The sequence below is a fragment of the Nycticebus coucang genome, chromosome 2 (genome assembly GCF_027406575.1).
Source record: "Nycticebus coucang isolate mNycCou1 chromosome 2, mNycCou1.pri, whole genome shotgun sequence".
Taxonomy (NCBI): domain Eukaryota; kingdom Metazoa; phylum Chordata; class Mammalia; order Primates; family Lorisidae; genus Nycticebus; species Nycticebus coucang.
This window is the reverse complement of record NC_069781.1, coordinates 10059725-10076296: the sequence shown is the minus strand read 5'-3', so window position 1 is coordinate 10076296 and position 16572 is coordinate 10059725. Positions and strand designations below refer to the sequence as shown.

At 43.7% G+C, this 16572-nt stretch overlaps 1 protein-coding gene across 14 annotated transcripts in view; it reads left to right on the top strand.

The window, feature by feature from the left end:
• The window catches only part of GARNL3 (GTPase activating Rap/RanGAP domain like 3), a 158797-nt gene that overhangs the window by 39120 nt on the left and 103105 nt on the right, over window positions 1-16572 (top strand). For 7 of the 14 annotated variants that reach the window (XM_053561886.1, XM_053561877.1, XM_053561867.1 and 4 more), the window contains one exon: window positions 4320-4389. The exons of 6 other annotated variants lie outside the window; for them this stretch is intronic. In XM_053561886.1, the coding sequence (XP_053417861.1) occupies window positions 4320-4389 (70 nt within the window). Of the gene's footprint in view, window positions 1-3000; window positions 3338-4319; window positions 4390-16572 lie in introns of those variants that run through there. One more of the 14 variants, XM_053561980.1, reaches the window with a different exon arrangement.

Genomic DNA, 16572 nt, shown 5'->3' with positions numbered 1-16572 from the left:
GTGAGCCACTGTGCCAGGCTTTATTTACTCTTTATAACCCTGTTAAGTAGGTGATTATTTTCAACTGCTTTGTATAGGTGAGGGGACTAATGCCCAGAGAGCTGAGAACCCATGTCTGTGACTGAGCATGTGTTCTGAAGGTCTACACTGCACCTCACTCGTTGATAGAAATCTTCATCAAGGCCTTGCCCTTCCTTATAAAAGTACAGCATAATGGTTAACAAGTTTCCCAGGGATTCTAGAGTCATCTGGAAGACCAGTATTTTTCCAAGTGCATCAGAATTCTCCTGGCTGCTTGTTCAAATCACAGATGTACTGAATCACAAACTCTGAGAGCAGAGCCAGGGAATGTGCATTCTTACAAAGCTCCCTCAGGGATCCTGACGGGCCCGAAAGTCTGAGAAGCCCTGCCAAGTAATGCCATTGACATACGAACCACAGTTTATGTGCCATCCTGAAACCAACAGCAGGGATTTGTGCAAGTACACTGCAGGGTTGGCATACTTTTTCTTGAAAGGGCCAGTCAGTAAACAGTTTGAGCCTTGTGGGTCTCTGTTGGAACTGCTTTGCTATTGTAACACAATAACTCCCATAGACAGTCATAACTGGTGGGCATAGTTGTGTTCCAATAAAACTTTGTTTTCAAAAACAGGCCATGGTGGCTGGCGCCTATGGCTCAAAGGAGTAGGGCACCGGCCCCATATGCCAGAGGTGGCGGGTTCAAACCAAGCCCCAGCAAAAAAACTGCAAAGAAAAAAAAAACAGGCCAGGAGCTAGATTGGGTGGTAGTTTGCCAACCCCTGATCTAGAGTCACCCTGGCCTGCCAGCTCTCTGACAACCTCGTGTTCTAGAAGATATTCTTATACTACTTTCTATAACCTATGAAAAGCTGTATCAATTAGGATAAAATTGCCTCTTGTCTTAGATAAACCCTGAATCTTAGTGACTCAAGGCAATAAAAGTTATTTCCATTTCCATTCCCCTTAGAGCCCAGCAAGGCTACTCCTAGTTGGAATCTTCTACGTGGTCACATAAGACCAAGGCTCCTTCATGTGGCTTCACCCTTCTTGGTCTTAAGAGTCCTCTCCATTCAGCCGGTGGATGAGGAAAGAGACCAAGCCTTGCTTACTCAGGGAAGGTTCATGGGCTTAGCTTGGAAGGGCTCCCCCTCAATTCTAGCGCATTTCATTGGCCAGAGGGCCTAGGGCCTGGGGTTCAGGAACAGAGCAGTTGCTTAGGCCCATGAGGCTGTTGGTCTGTGGACTCTCTGTTCCCCTCTAGCTTTGCTTGAAACCCACCCACTTCTTTCCTGGGTTCGTCTCTTCCTTGTAGAGAACTTGCTAAGCCAATGCATAACTTCACTCTGGTTCTTTCTAGCCACTTCCCCCAGAGCCTCAGGCTTGGAAGGTACCTGGTCCACCTCCTAAATGACCATAGGTTTAAGTGTTAACCAAATCTTTTGCTAATGTATAGCACAGATCTCCATGTTTCCAGCCTCTGAGAAAAGTTTCCTCATTGGCTGCTCTCTGCTCACTAAGCCCGTACTGCATATTTCAGGGAGTTACTGTGTGTACCCCACTGCAAGACACCTGCTTCTGTATTAGCTCAGTATTAGCTCTGTATTAGCGCACAGAGGCTTGAACAAGTAACCCAAACTCTGCCTGTTTGACACAGCTCAATGTTATTCCTTGCTTACATCATATTCTAATACATCTGTCCTGGGGCGGGGGGGTGGGGAGTGGTCTTCCGTATGATCATTCAGAGACACGGCTTCTTCCATCTTGAAGTTCGCCTTCCTGCAGGTTCCTGGAGTCTGTGCCTACAGCTGGCCTGAGGGCAGATCAAGTGCCTCCCAGGGGATGCACCTGGAAGCAATGCACATCACTTGTGTCCGTATTTTCCCAGCCGGAGCTCAGTTGCACGGTCACACATACTGCAAGAGGGACTAGGAGATGCAGGCCAGTGGTAAGGCCAAGAGGAAAAGAGAGCACATTTGCTATGTACCTGGGAGTATCTGCCTCACGGACCAGGGCCATCTGGACTGAGGGAATAAAGACCATGGTTCTTTGAGGAGGATGACTCGGACAGACGGCCTTGGTACTTACCGAGGGTCGGTGGGGGGGGGGGTTGGGGGTTGGGGGGATGGTGCTCTCTGGCATCAGCTAGCATGTTCCAGAAGATGTACAAATACTGTCGTTAATGCAACAAGTGTCTACTGATGTCTACTCATGCCAGGCAGTGGGCCAGACAACAAGGCCTGGGAGGACAATGGTCCTCTTCAAGCTATAGATGACCCCTTTACTAATAACCCTGGTGCTGGGCACCTAGGGGCCAGAGAGCCTGGGGAGAGGTGGGGGAATGGGGAGGGCTTGTCAATGCCATATAGTGCATCCCAGTCCCCCGCACGCACAAGCACTGTCTCTGCAGTGTGTTGGCCAAAATGTAATTAGAGCTCCAGGGCAGCGGACGGCAGGCCTTCTCTCAGGATTCCCTGGCTCACTTCCTTGGGAATCCAAGGCTGTTTTCTCCCTGCAAGGCACCTCTAAGAGAGGTGGTGGCTCTAGGATGTGGGGTTGTCATTTTTTCTGGGTTTTTTTCTGGCTGTTGGCAAAGTTAGGGAGGTGGCTGTATTTTAGAACCCCTTTATTGGTGCTGATGGTGGTGCAGGGGAGTCCTAGACCCCCACATCCTCTCTCTCTTCAGGTTGTCAGTTATTCGTGTTTAGAAGCTGCTGGCCCAGGTGGGCTGAGATCTGGATAGACCAGCATTCAGTTAACAGCCGCTGGGCGTCGGCTCTGCACCCATCTCTGCCCAAATACACGGGCAGCCCTCTTACCAGAGCCCTCAGTAACTAATGTAGGGGTGATAACTCTTCCAGGAGGGTTTTCAAAATGGGCTAAGAAAATGGGCATAGAGGACCTATTTAACATAGACTGGAAGAGACCAGGGAGGGAAGTTTTATATTCTCTTTCAGTGATTTAGGGGTAGAAAACCATGTCACAAGAAGCAGGAAAGTAGCCTGGGTAAAATCCGGGCCACCCTTCTGAACTGCGTGTGTGGATTTGTCGCACATTTTCAGCTCAGGGAGAAAGGACTACAAAAGGTTAAATTCCTCATATAAGATTAATTCAGCCATCTCTGTGAAATGGTGGAAGCAGAATACCATTAGACTCTCTAATCTCGTTTCTCTCATGCTGTCTTTCTTGGAGCCTGTCAAACAGTGTCCTGGCAGAGAGTCAGTTCTGTGGTTGCTAAACATCAGAGTCAGTCTCCTGAATGTGCCAGGAGGGCTGTAATTTAGAAAATGTAGTCTACCCTTTAAGGAAGGATGAAAAGGTACTAAATGCACCTTTCTTTGCATGTTATATCCCAAATATTTTGAATATATTAATCATATGATTCCTATGCAATTCTATTTTCTATGTTTTATTAGGGTTATTTGCATGACATATTAGAGCCAAACTTACTAAAACTGTTTGTATTTTGTGGGTCTCTGGTGGTTTCACGAGTACTGCTTGGGGTCCTTAATATACTAACTAGCCAATAAGATGTGTGCCTTTTGAGCGTGTAACTATGCATTCAGGATGCAAATGCAGTAACGATTTTGCCCTTGTTTTAATTGCTCTTCAACAGCGCATGTGATTTTTTTGATCTTGATTGAAGCTTTTGGGGGGTGGGGAAGGTGGGGAGTATTAGCTGCTGCTATAGAAAAAAACTAAATATACTTGGACATTAGATTTTTAGATTTTCTGTTAGTCCTGGTCTTTTTTTCATATTGCCACATAAAAATCTTAAAATAAGAAGGGGTTGGGGGGGGTGGGTGGAGGATCTACCAGGATTGCGAAGTTTCTTTTTCCTTTCTAAAATCCAGCATTATTTTTTTGTTGCATATGGGGGACAAAGAGTCTTAAACGAAATGAAAGATCATTGCAAGATCTGGTTCAGCAGCTCTGCCCCTTGCCTCAAGTTTACTGCAGGGCTTCTATCCCCTTTGGTTATAAAGAAATGAAATTATAAACCACTAGTAGCCTTGGAAATTTCAATCGATCCAAATGACTAAATATTTTTAATTCAATCATTGCCTAGACTTCCAGGGATGACTCTGGCGTTTTGCTTTTTGCTGAGGGCTCCGTGAAAGCCAGGCTCTGCAATGGCTGCTGGGGACTGAGTCTATTGCAAGGAGGCTCCCCTGCAGTGAGGAGCCTGGGCACTGCAAGCCTGTGCCAGAACAGCCCTTTTTGCAAATGGTAGTCGATTTTTGCAGAAGGTTTGTGGCCAGATCGCTATGTATAATACTGATGAAGCATTTTTGTTCCAGCTCTGTCTCGGAAGACCTAGGCTGTAGACGTGGGGATTTCAGTAGGAAACATTATGGATCTGTGGAGCTGGTAAGTTTATGCTGTCTGTTCAGTGGTAGTACATTGATTTAGGTTTAGAGACAATCATCAGGCTCATCAGATCTTATGTTGTATATTTACTGTTAGACCATGTGGGTTATAGCATAAGGACTGGAATTAAAGAAATACCCATTGAAAGGTTATGATAATTTGATCATCTTTAGCTATTTGTTTTTATTGTTACGTACTTTTAATCTTGTGTCTTCCAGTTTGTTAAAAATATGTTGTGGCTGGGTATTTTTCTCTGTTAATGGTGTATGTAATTAAATAATGTATCAGCTCAGAAAGGTAGCATTTGGTTTTTATATGATCTTTTTCCTAAAAGTTTATAACTCTAGTTTTTGAGGTTTAAATATTACTGAAATATATATTCTTATTTTTATGCCTTTGCTTTCTGGGTATGTGATAGGAGTTGGAATATTTATGAGATTTTTTTGCCCATTAAAAGCATATTGATTGGACTAGATAAATGACTATAATAGATGATAGATATCTGGAATTGAAAATATCCACATTTTCCTTAAGGAGAAACATTGGGATTTGTGGCAGAATTTTTAAAAAAAGTATGTTTTCATTTTAAAAGAGACATAATGAAAGCATGTAATAACCTGAATTTTTTTAAAGATAGAATGTGGTTTTGTTTTTTGTTTTTTTCAGTTGCATGGAAATTTGAACAAATTTTCAGGAAAATGTGCTCATAAAATTCTATTGATTATTATTTAACACTTAATAGCATTAAATCTACTATTTCTGTATATTTAGGAAAAAAAAAAAGAGTTACTTGTATTTATTTGTTTAGTACCCAGTTTCCCCTATTGATGTAAGCTACATTCTTAAAGAGTTTAAGCAGTAGAAAAATGTATACCAGAGTTGTGTACCAGTGGCATTCTACTTGAATTCAAGCGTATATTACATTCTTGGCTAGTTACCTGGCCCAGAGCTGGGTATGTAAGTGAAAGATTTAGTCCTTGTTCTTTTTTTTTTTTTTTTTTTTTTTTTGTGGTTTTTGGCCGGGGCTGGGTTTGAACCCACCACCTCCGGCATATGGGACCGGCGCCCTACTCACTGAGCCACAGGCGGCGCCCTACTCACTGAGCCACAGGCGCCGCCCTTTAGTCCTTGTTCTTAAAGAGCTTACTGTCCTGCTGTGCAGATAAGATATGTAAAACATCTAAAGAATGAATTTAGTTATACAAGAGACAAATTAATTGACTTAATCAAAACCTATATTGTCAGTCACTGGTGACACCATGCCACTCAGACCACTGCCTCTCCTGAAAAAGCAGGTGCAGTTATAATTCAGAGTGGGAACTGGTAAATACTGTGCAAGAGACACAAGGAGAACCCAGTGAAGGTATAGAGAAGGGAGCTAGCAACCCACTCCGGCCGGAGAGCTCAGGGAAGTGGCATGGGGGTGGGCTGGCAAAGAGGGTAGACAGTAGGTTTGGGCCAACAGCATGGATCCTGGCAACAATGTATTCCAAAGCAGTGAGCAAATGGTTCTGGCTAGCAAGCGCAGTGGTTACAAAGCAAGCAGGCTTTGGGCTCAAAGCCTGGTTCAGGCTCCAGCTCCACTCCTCCTCCCTGTGACCAGTCAAGTTACTTAACTTCTCTGAACCTCAGTGGGGCTTAAGAATTTGTGCTCTGAAGTCATTCTTGTTTCATCATTGACTAGTTATGTGATATTGGACTTCTTTGGGCCTTAGTTTTCTCATCTATAAAATGGGGGTGTTAACATTATTTCCCTTACAGCATTATTATGAGGATGAAATGATACACATAAAGACCTTAACACACAAGCACAGTTTATGTAAATTAGCTGTAGAAGTAAAAGCAAAATTAGGTATCAAAAGTAGAATCTTGACTGTCAGGTAAAGACTTTGGACTTGGTCTAGTAGATGACACAGAGGTCTTGTAAACAGCGAGTGGCGTTTGCTGGAGAGAACATGAGTGTGAAGGACAGACTCTGGGAATCACAGAATAACTGAATGGAAAGGTACCTGAGAGCAGTGGTTCTCAAACTTGAGAAGGCATCAGAAGCCTCTGGAGGGCTGATTAAAACACAGATTGCAAGGCCCCAGCCCCAGTGTTTCAAATTCAGTAGGTCTCGGGTTAACCTGCAATTTGCGTTTCTAGAAAGTTCTCAGATCGATGTCAGTGTTGCTAGTCTTAGGACTACACTTGAAGAACCCCTGCCTTGAGCATCCCAGCAGTTATCCTGGCCTGACGCAACAGCTTGTTTGTTCCAGCTTTTCCTCTGGAGCCATGATTGTGTTTGTGTGCTTTTGCTATCTGATGATGTCTTAAAATACTGACTCCAGGGATTTAAAAGGAAGGTGATGCTTCTTACCTCCGAACAGACTTATAAATTACAAACCAGTTAAATAATATATGTTCTATGTCCATGAGAAAGTGAGTTTAACTTTTCTTAAAGCTGATATGATGAAAATTGTTAGGAACTCAGTAATTGTTGGGCATCCTGGAACTCAAACTTTGCAGAAGATAACCCAGGATTATACAAAATTGAAATTTTAGCATAAACTTCTCTTGACTTTGAACGAATTAGGTATAAGTCCTGTGAAGAACTAAGCATGGCCATTTATATCAGTAAGAGAGCAGATTTAGGGGCTTAGTTCTGAAGATTTCCATCTGGTACATGTACCAATTTAGGGAGTGAGAACATGGACGCCCAGGTCTGTTTTGACTTGTGGGATGGTTTCTGAGCCATCCTTCATCACGGAAGCTGAGTGTGGTGGCGCATGCCTCTAGTCCCAGCTACTTGGGAGTCTGAGGCAGAAGGCTGAGGCAGGAGGATTGGTTGTGGGCAGGAGCTGTGAGCTATGATGATGCCACTGCACTCTAGCCAGGGCAACAGAGCAAGACCATGTTTCAAAAAAAAGTCTTAATTCTTAAAAGCTCAAATTAAAAGCGCCTAAGAAAAATTTCTTCTCTGCTGGTGAACTCTCATCTCTAGCACTTTTTTCTTTTTAGAAACAGTCTCACTTTGTTGCCCTCTGTAGAATGCTGTGGCCTCACAGCTCACAGCAACCTCCAACTCTTGGGCTTAGGCGATTCTTTTGCCTCAGCCTCCCAAGTAGCTGGGACTACAGGCGCCTGCCACAACGCCTGGCTGTTTTCTGTTGCAGTTTGGCCGGGGCCGGGTTTGAACCCGCCACACTTGATATATGGGGCCGGCGCCTTACTCACTGAGCCACAGGCGCCGCCCCTCTGGCACTTTTTTTTAATCCTATAAATAAAGATATAGATTATGAGCACCCTAAAAATACAAATAATGGATGTTTATTTGCCTTTGTATCCCTACTACCAAGCACAAGGCTTAGCATTAGTTACTTAGTAACTATTGATCCAATGAATGATCTAATTTGGTTGAAATTAGAGAGTAGCCTGACCCATCAAAAATAAATAAAGGAAAGGAAAAACGAGCCTTTCGATCCCCCCACCCCATATTGCTAGACTCATTAGCTTGCCTGCATTTCAGCTAAAGCTTGTGCCATTTTTCTTCCTGATGAATTGCAGGTCTGGTCTCTCAGGGCAGCTTTCTAGGCAAGGCACGGCCATTACACCATCGGCTATTCCTCAGCACTTTATATTGAAATCTGTCAGGAAAAGCATGAGATTGTTTGTAGCTTTTATTGATCTTTTCTTGGCCTTTGACTTGATGGATAGGAAACTGCTGTGGTATAAATGATAAATAGTGTGGGCACCAAATAGACCTCTCCCCTCACCAGCCAGCTGCTGCCTTTCATGCAACCCCCGTCTTGATACTTCTGGGGAAGTCACAAGCTGCGGGTAATTTCAAATCAGGATAAAACAAGGCAGTATATTGTCCATTCCTTTTAAAAATTGCGTCTTAATGACTCAAACCTGTATTTAGTTGAGCTGCATACACATACCCCCTGCTGTACGAGAGGAAGTGTCTCAGGGTCTCTCTGTGCAGATAGCACCATTTGGTTGTCCTGACCTCAGGGTGGCCTCAAAGGTACTATCTAATAACTATCAAAAGTACGGTTGACAATGAACTTGCTTGGCATCTGCAGATTTTAACATCTGAGGTTTTAACCGTTTGGAGACTCTTGATATGTAGTAATTTGTGTTTTGCCCAGGCACGAATTTGAATTATGCCTGTGGGACCGTTGTGCAGAAGAATGGTGCTTTGCTAACAAGTGATTTAGCTGCCTGTCCAGCATCCCAAACACAGTGCAGATTTCTCCTCTATTCAGGCTTCTTGTTGTCATAGGCATTTGATGGAAGAAATTATATTCTATATAGTATTACCAAGTTGGGAGATTAGTGAAAGTACCAACATATTTCCTTCAGAAATATCCAAACATTAAGACTTCAGCATTCAGCTTGGTGCCCATAGCTCAGTGGTTAGGGTACCGGCCACACACACCGGGGTTGGTGTGTTTGAGCCCAGCTCAGGCCTGCTAAACAACAGTGACAACCACAACAAAAAAATAGCCAGGTTGGCTCGGCGCCTGTGGCTCAAGCGGCTAAGGCACCAGCCACATACACCTGAGCTGGCGGGTTCGAATCCAGCCTGGGCCCGCCAAACAACAATGATGGCTGCAACCAAAAAATAGCTGGGTGTTGTGGCAGATGCCTGTAGTCCCTGCTACTTGGGAGGCAGAGACAGGAGACTCGCTTGAGCCCATGAGTTTGAGGTTGTTGTGAGCTATGATGCCATGGCACTCTAACCAGGGCAACAGCTTGAGGCTCTGTCTCAAAAAAAAAAAAAAAAGACTTTAGCATTCTACAGCAAAAATCCTAATTTTGACAGATGTTCTTTAATGCTTAACTGGCTAATATCTACATCTTATATAGCATAGATAGCATAAGATCTTTTAGATACCCCGAGATGCAACATTTATTTTAGAGCATTCACTAGCAAGTTAACACGGTTTAAAAATATGGGTGGTGCTGTTGTGACATTTTTACTGCCTTGGTGGGTGATTGGTAATGGTGACTTTGAAACTTACTTAGGCTAAAATTATAGTAGCCATTTTCTGTGATATAGAACTTTGACACCTTAATCATGTACTTATTTATGCATTAGAAAGGAATCAAAAATCTTTTATTATGGTTATTATTATCATTAGGTTTAACATTTATTGAGTACTTACCATGTGATAGCCATTGTGTGGAACACGTTAGACGCAGTGACTGATTTAATCCTCACAAAGAACCATGCGAGGCAGGCGTCACTTGATTAGGCCCCACACAGAGGATGCTCAGAAGACATTTGTGGATATTGAATGGATTCTCATTTAACTGATGATATCAGGGAGGTCCTACAGCTCGGAAGGGGCAGGAGTGACATTTAAGCCAGGTCTGTCTGATTCGAAGAGCCCCTGCCCTTAATCTCTGGGTCCACAAGTCCCTGCTCTTAAAGGCCTGCTGCTTCCAGAGTGTTTTCTGAGAGAATTAGGCTGCTTGTGAACGCAGACATCACTGCCTTTAATCAACAGCATATAGTAGCTTTGCTTTGGGTTTTCATTCAAACATGTAATTTCAAACCGTTTTTGATCCAAATCTTAACAAAAGCGTGCTATTAAGAAGAATGTTCATAAAGAGCTCTCCAAAGAGATGACCATGCCTTAAATGCTTTAAATTTAATTCGTAGATCAAGGCCAACTATAATAAGATAGCTACAAACACTTGGCCTACCTTTCTCGGCCCCTCCTAGACTTGGTTTTCTTGATTTGTGCCTTGGCATTATGCCTTTTACTTGCACTGAGGGCCAGAGTGGAAAACAGCCAGATGGATGGTGGTGTGTGCCTTACAGGACACAGCTAAGGATTTTTCTGTCAGTCTCACGGTGTCTCCTTGAAAAAGACGTATGATAAAGATTTTTCTCTTGGGCGGCGCCTATGGCTCAGTGAGCAGGGCGCCGGCCCCATATACCGAGGGTGGCGGGTTCAAACCCAGCCCCGGCCAAACTGCAACAAAAAAATAGCCGGGCGTTGTGACGGGCGCCTGTAGTCCCAGCTACTCGGGATGCTGAGGCAGGAGAATCACCTAAGCCCAGGAGTTGAAGGTTGCTGTGAGCTGTGTGACGCCACGGCACTCTACCAAGGGCGATAAAGTGAAACTCTGTCTCTACAAAAAAAAAAAAAAAAAGATTTTTCCCATGGGACCAGAAACTAGTCTGCTTCTCTCGAGAAGCTTGTTTGTTGTTAACCTTATAGGCAGTGGGAATTCTAAATGAAAGGGCTTTTCATTTTCACCTTGGCTCCTAAGAAGCCCAGAACCCTATGGCTTTGCTTCCAAAGACTTAATGTGCATCCTAATCTTATTCTCCTGTTTTTAGCTTATTTACCTACCCCTGAGTGTGCTCTGTATCTAATTTTATGCTTTGAGTAAGGTATATGTCAATAAGCTGCTCTAAATCCTTTTTTAAAAAATAAGGTAGAGCCTTAACACCCAAGTATTTCTATGTCCACCCCTTAACAGCTTAATCCCTCTGTCTGGTTTATAGAATGGTTTGACTCTTGTTTCCTCCCTACCCTACCTTTTGTTACATTGTGATTTTATGACCTACTTGCCTAGGATCAAGAAAACTTGGGGCGAATTAGCACCACCTGACTAGCCATTTGGTGACCATCTTGAGCTCCGAGCACTGTGTTAATGACATGCATGGCTGAGGCACAAAACTCTAACAAATCCACCAGTTGAACATATGCTAGAATGAGAATACCAGACAAATCCTCCACGTTTTTCGAGACAAAATTCACCTGGGGACAAGCCAGCTCAATGACATTTGGCATTAGAATGGTCTCCAGTTTCAAAACTAGAGCTATAGATGTCCCACCCCCTCCCTGCGGGTTCTGGGTCGCTTGCTTTTTCCTAAAGGCCAGCAGCCTCCCTCCCGTGCTGCAGAGCCCCTCCTCCTCAGAGCCAGCCTTGTGCCCAGTGCCACACCCTGCTCTGCAGAGGCCTCAGCTCCAGGCACTGTCTCAAGCTCCTACACCTTCTGCTGATGTGCGGGGGGAGAGGAGTCTTTGTTCTGTGACTCCAGTGGTCTCCAGCTGGTGGGGTACACTACACTGACAAATTATAAAAACACTTTCAAATCTTGATCTACGTATAGGTGTTTTATTTTTTGTATAACCAAAGATACAGAGAGCACATTGTTTATTTAGTTAGTTCTTCAGCTCAAGAAATCAAGTAGAACCGATTTCCACTTCTATTCTGGTCTTATATACTCAGGAGCAAAACTCTCACGTGCGCTTTTAAACACAGAAGCTTTCTTGTGACTGTTCGATGACAGCCCTTGCCTCACACATCTCACTAGTACCAGAGCATTCTCTGCCCCGCACCCTGACTTGTCATGCTCAACTCATCTTCCAGATCAGCAAAGCCCGGTTCAGCAGTATGTACTATGTCATCACTTTAACAAAACTTAATTTTAAACTTGATTAAAATGTGTAATGTTATATACTTTGGTGTATTATTCTGATGAATAGAAAGTATTTCTAGCTTTCTGAAAGTTGCTTTTTAAGAACCTCTGTTTTCTTCAGAATTTATGCAGGTCTTCCATCAAAACTGTAGTATTTGACCATGTGCCATGAACACTCCTAGAGTTTCAAAATCACTCTTTTACTTCTTCGGGGGCTGTTAAAGATGAAAAGGAATTTTATCTTTTTGCCAACCTTTCACCACATGGGCTGTGGACATTAGAAGATCTCTTTGTAGGCCCTCAGAAGAAAGTCTAGCCTAGTCCACTTTATTAAGTGCCCCCTGGCAGGCAACTTGGGACCAATTTCCCTGGGGCTGCAGGATCTGAGAGCATTTGAGGTTTCATCAAAGTCTCTGTTGGTGCCCTTGAGAGAGACCATGTTGTTTCAGCTTTGTCCTGTCTCAGGGCAAGTTCCTATTTTCTGAGCATACACACCCCTTCTGTGGGTTGGAGCAGCTTTTCACCCTATTTATTAGAGAGAGGACTATCTGTGGGTTCTGAAATTTGCTTCCTTTTTATTCCACTAATTGAATTTAGAGAAAGTCAAAAAAAAATCCAGCGTAGCCTCCCGTGATTGACTTACCAAAAAGGGCGTATGGTGTCACACCGTCACTGTTACCATTGAGCCACAAGTAACATTTTTATATTGAACTATTTTACCCATTTAATTAAAGTCGTTACTTTGGGTGCCTTTGTGTGTCAGGAAAGGATTGTACGCTTTTTGGCCTCTGCTTTTTAATTGGTCTGTTGCAGTTATCACTGTGTTGCAGTCTTTAAAAACATAATCTCAAGCTGCGTGTGCACAGTAGATGTGAAGGCTTTTTAATTACTTTGGGAGTACATTTCAGCTGTTCTCTAAATTCCCTTTTTGCTCCCTGTGATGGTTCCACACTTTGTTTCCCTTCCAGCTTTCTCTTTTTGATGCTTCCCCTTCTTGCATGCCACTGAAACTGCTCTTGCCAAGGTCACCAAAGACCTTCATGCCACCAAATCCAGTTGGCACTCCTCAATTCATTCTCCATCACATGTGACCACTCTGGCCTCGGGCCTTCTTGAAAGCTTCCCTTTCTCCCCTTGGCAATGCCTCACGTGGCTTTTCTCCTGCCTCCCGGCTTCACCTTCTTAGCTTCCTTTAGCAACTCGGGCTCTTTCGTCCAGCTCTTAAATGCTGATGCTCCTCCAGGTCCTGCCTCACGCTCTGTGTTCCCTCCTCCTGCTCCTTCTGGGTGATCTTCCCCACCCTCCTGGCTCTGGTCTCTGCCTTTAAGCTGATGGCTCGCAGATCCAAGTATTCAGTCCAGATTTCGTTGTTGTTGTTGTTGTCGAGGAGGAAGAGACAGAGTCTCACTCTGTTCCCTGAGTAGAGCACAGTGGTGTCCTCATAGCTCAACCTCAGCGTTCTGGCTCCAGGGATCCTCCTACCTCAACCACCCAAGAAGCTCAGGCTACAGGTACACCTCAACACCTGGCTAGATTTTTTTTTTAATGTGGAGATGGGGTCTCACTCTTGCTCAGTCAAGTCTTGAACTCCTGAGCTCAAATAATCCTCCCACCTTGGCCTCCAAGAGTGCTAGGATTACAGGAGTGAGCCACCATGCCCGGCATTAGTCCAGGTTTCTGTTCATGGCCCCATGTGCCCAAATGCCAACTGGCCTTTCCCATGGGGAGGGCCCATAGGTAGCTAAACCACAGCTTGCCTACTACCGAACTCCTCGTTTTCCCTCTTACCTCTGAGAGAATGGTACTGCCTCCCTTCTGGTTGCTAATTCCCAGGCCAGGAAATCACCTATACTCCATGTCCCAGTCTCTTACCAAATCCTATTGGTTATATAGTCTGAATAGATTTCAGGGCCAGGTTGCTCTTTGTTCACATCGCCTTTTGAGTGCCAGACAGCCTTTTGAATGCTTTAGATCTGTAAACTAAATTTCACAACTACCTAATGAGGTGTTGATATTGTTAGCACCCCCATTTTACAGATGAGGTAACTGAGATTCAGAGAGGTTTGTGAAATCACCTAAGGTCACACAACTGGCTTCCCTGCACCCCCCACCCCCAACTTTAGCCACAGTATTTACTTGAAAATTCCATGATCTTGCAGTGGTTAGAGGCTGCTCCAATGCGCCTCCAGCTTTATTATGCTTCAAAATCACTTAAGCAGTTTATTTATAATTTGCATTCTGATTTGATGTATCTGGAGTGGGCTGAGTAGCATGCATTTTTTTTTTTTTTTTTTTTTTTTTTTTTTGGCCGGGGCTGGGTTTGAACCCGCCACCTCCGGCATATGGGACCGGCGCCCTACCCGCTGAGCCACAGGCGCCGCCAGCATGCATTTTTTATAAAGTTCCATTTTGAAAGTGACTTTTAATTCCTTACAAAATGTTTATGTAGTCCCTTGAAGAAATGCGAATGAAACAATAGGAATGTTTGCTTCTATGTACTTACTCCTTTTTTCCCGTGACATTAGTGTCATTTCCTATTTCTCTGAGCTTCTAGCACATTCTGTTGCTCCCTCTGACTTCTCAAAGATTCCATTTGACAAATTCTTGATAAGGTTATATCTGGTTTGTCTATACCCTCAGGAGCAATTAACTCGAGTGTGGGAGCTTTGATTTTTTTTTTTTTTTTTTTTCGATGCTGTAGGCTGTGTTCCCTGGTACCAGTCCATGGCCTGTTAGGAACTAGGCGGAAGGGGAGTGGGGGCTGAGTGAGTGAAACTTCATCTGTATTTATAGCCACTCCTTATCCCTTGTGTCACCCCTGCCTCCTGTCACATCAGCGGTGGCATTAGATTCTCACAGGAGCGCATACAAGGGATCTAGGTTGCACGTTCCTTATGAGAATCTAATCCCCCCCACCTCACCCTGTCTGCGGAAAAAATGTCTTCCATGAAACCAGTCCCTGGTGCCAGGAAGGTTGGGGATTGCCACTGTAAAGAGGACTTTCCCTCACGTAAAGCTCTGGCAACATCATCCTTATGCTTTCAAACAAACTAACAAGGACAGCAAACTGGCGTCTCTCGTTTCCTCATGGGATTAAGTAGGTGTCCTTAGCTTGACACTCAGGGCTTTCTGTGGTCTTGCTCCAGCCCGTCCCTGAGCTCACTTAGCCCATGATCTAGTAACCAGGTCTTTACCCACCGTTGCCTTGCCTCTGGGACTTCCTCATACCTTCTTGTCCTTCCAGAATGTTCTCTTAAGGTATGCCTCTGCCGAGTCTATTCTTCCACACAGCCTTACCTGATTTGCCTGTGGGAAAGTCATCTTTTAATCTTTAGAACCCTACAGTTTTTTGAGTTTCTCTAGGGTACCTGTTAGGTTTTACACGGTGATTATTTGCAGGCGTTTCTTGCCTTTCCTAGCAGGCAGGAATCATGGTCCTGTTCTTACTGTACCCGCAGCAGCACTTATCCCACTGCCAGATGTCCACAGATGAGCTGCAAGATCAGTTTTGCTAAAAGTCTGGTGTCTGACACATTCTTCTTTTTCTCTTAAATTCTTTGTATTACTTATTAGCCTTTGTGTGTGTGTATACACGTACGTGAGCATGCTGATATGCTTTTTAATATACTTTTATGATCATGAAAGGAATACTACATACTATACAAAATTTGAAATATACTGAGAAGCACAGAGAGGAAAATTAAATTCATCTGTAATCCTACCACCTACAGATACAGATAATCTCTATTAAGATTCAGTATGTGTCCCTTTAGTGATTAAATTTATATACAAAATAGGTTTATATATTTTATTGTGCTTCTTTACTTAAAAACAAAGCCTAGGCAGTGCCTGTGCCTCAAAGGGGTAGGGCGCCGGCCCCACATGCCGGAGGTGGCAGGTTCAGACCCAGCCCTGGCCAAAAACTGCAAAAAAAAATAATATTAAAAAAAAAAAAAAACCAAAGCATAATGTTTTAAACATACAGATATTCTTCCACAAACAACTTTATCTTCTCATATCCAAACCTCTTTTTTCTTCTTTATTTGTAATTACATTGGCTGTGACCTCCACAATGAAGTAAATAGCAATGGTTGCAGGCATCTGGAGTTTCAAGTTAGTTTTTTAGATGATACATGATGTAATCTTTACATATTTGAGAATGTCTTTGATTTATAGCTTCCATAAGAACAACTTGGCTGGTTTTAAAATTTCCGAGTCCTTTTCTCTTAAAATGTCATACATTTTGATCTGAAAACAACAGAAGTTTATTCCCTTATAGTTCTGGGGGCTAGAAGTTTGAAATCAAGGTGTAGCAGGACCATCTTCCCCCTGAGAATCCTTCCCTGCCTCTCCCGGGTTCTGGGGTTGCCAGCAATTCCTGCTGTCCTTTGGCCTGTGGCTGTACCCCTCCAGTCTCTGCCTGTGTCATCGCCTGGCATTCTTCCTTGCCTCTCTGTGTCTGAATATCCCTCTCTCTTTCTCTCATAAAGACACCAGTCATTGGATTAAAGGCCCAATTGAATCTTAACAAATTACATTTGCAAAGACCCTATTTGCAAATAAGGTCATGTTCTGAAGTTCCGGGTGGACCTGAACTTTGAGGGTGGGGGTGGGGCACACTAGTCAATCCAGTGCAGTTATCTTTTGCCTTTCAGTGTTCTGGAGAGGTCTGAGGCAGTTCCAACTCTTTTCCTTTCTTGGTAACCTTTCTTGCCTGAGTTTTCCTTGGATTCTTTTTTCTTTGCTTTACTTTT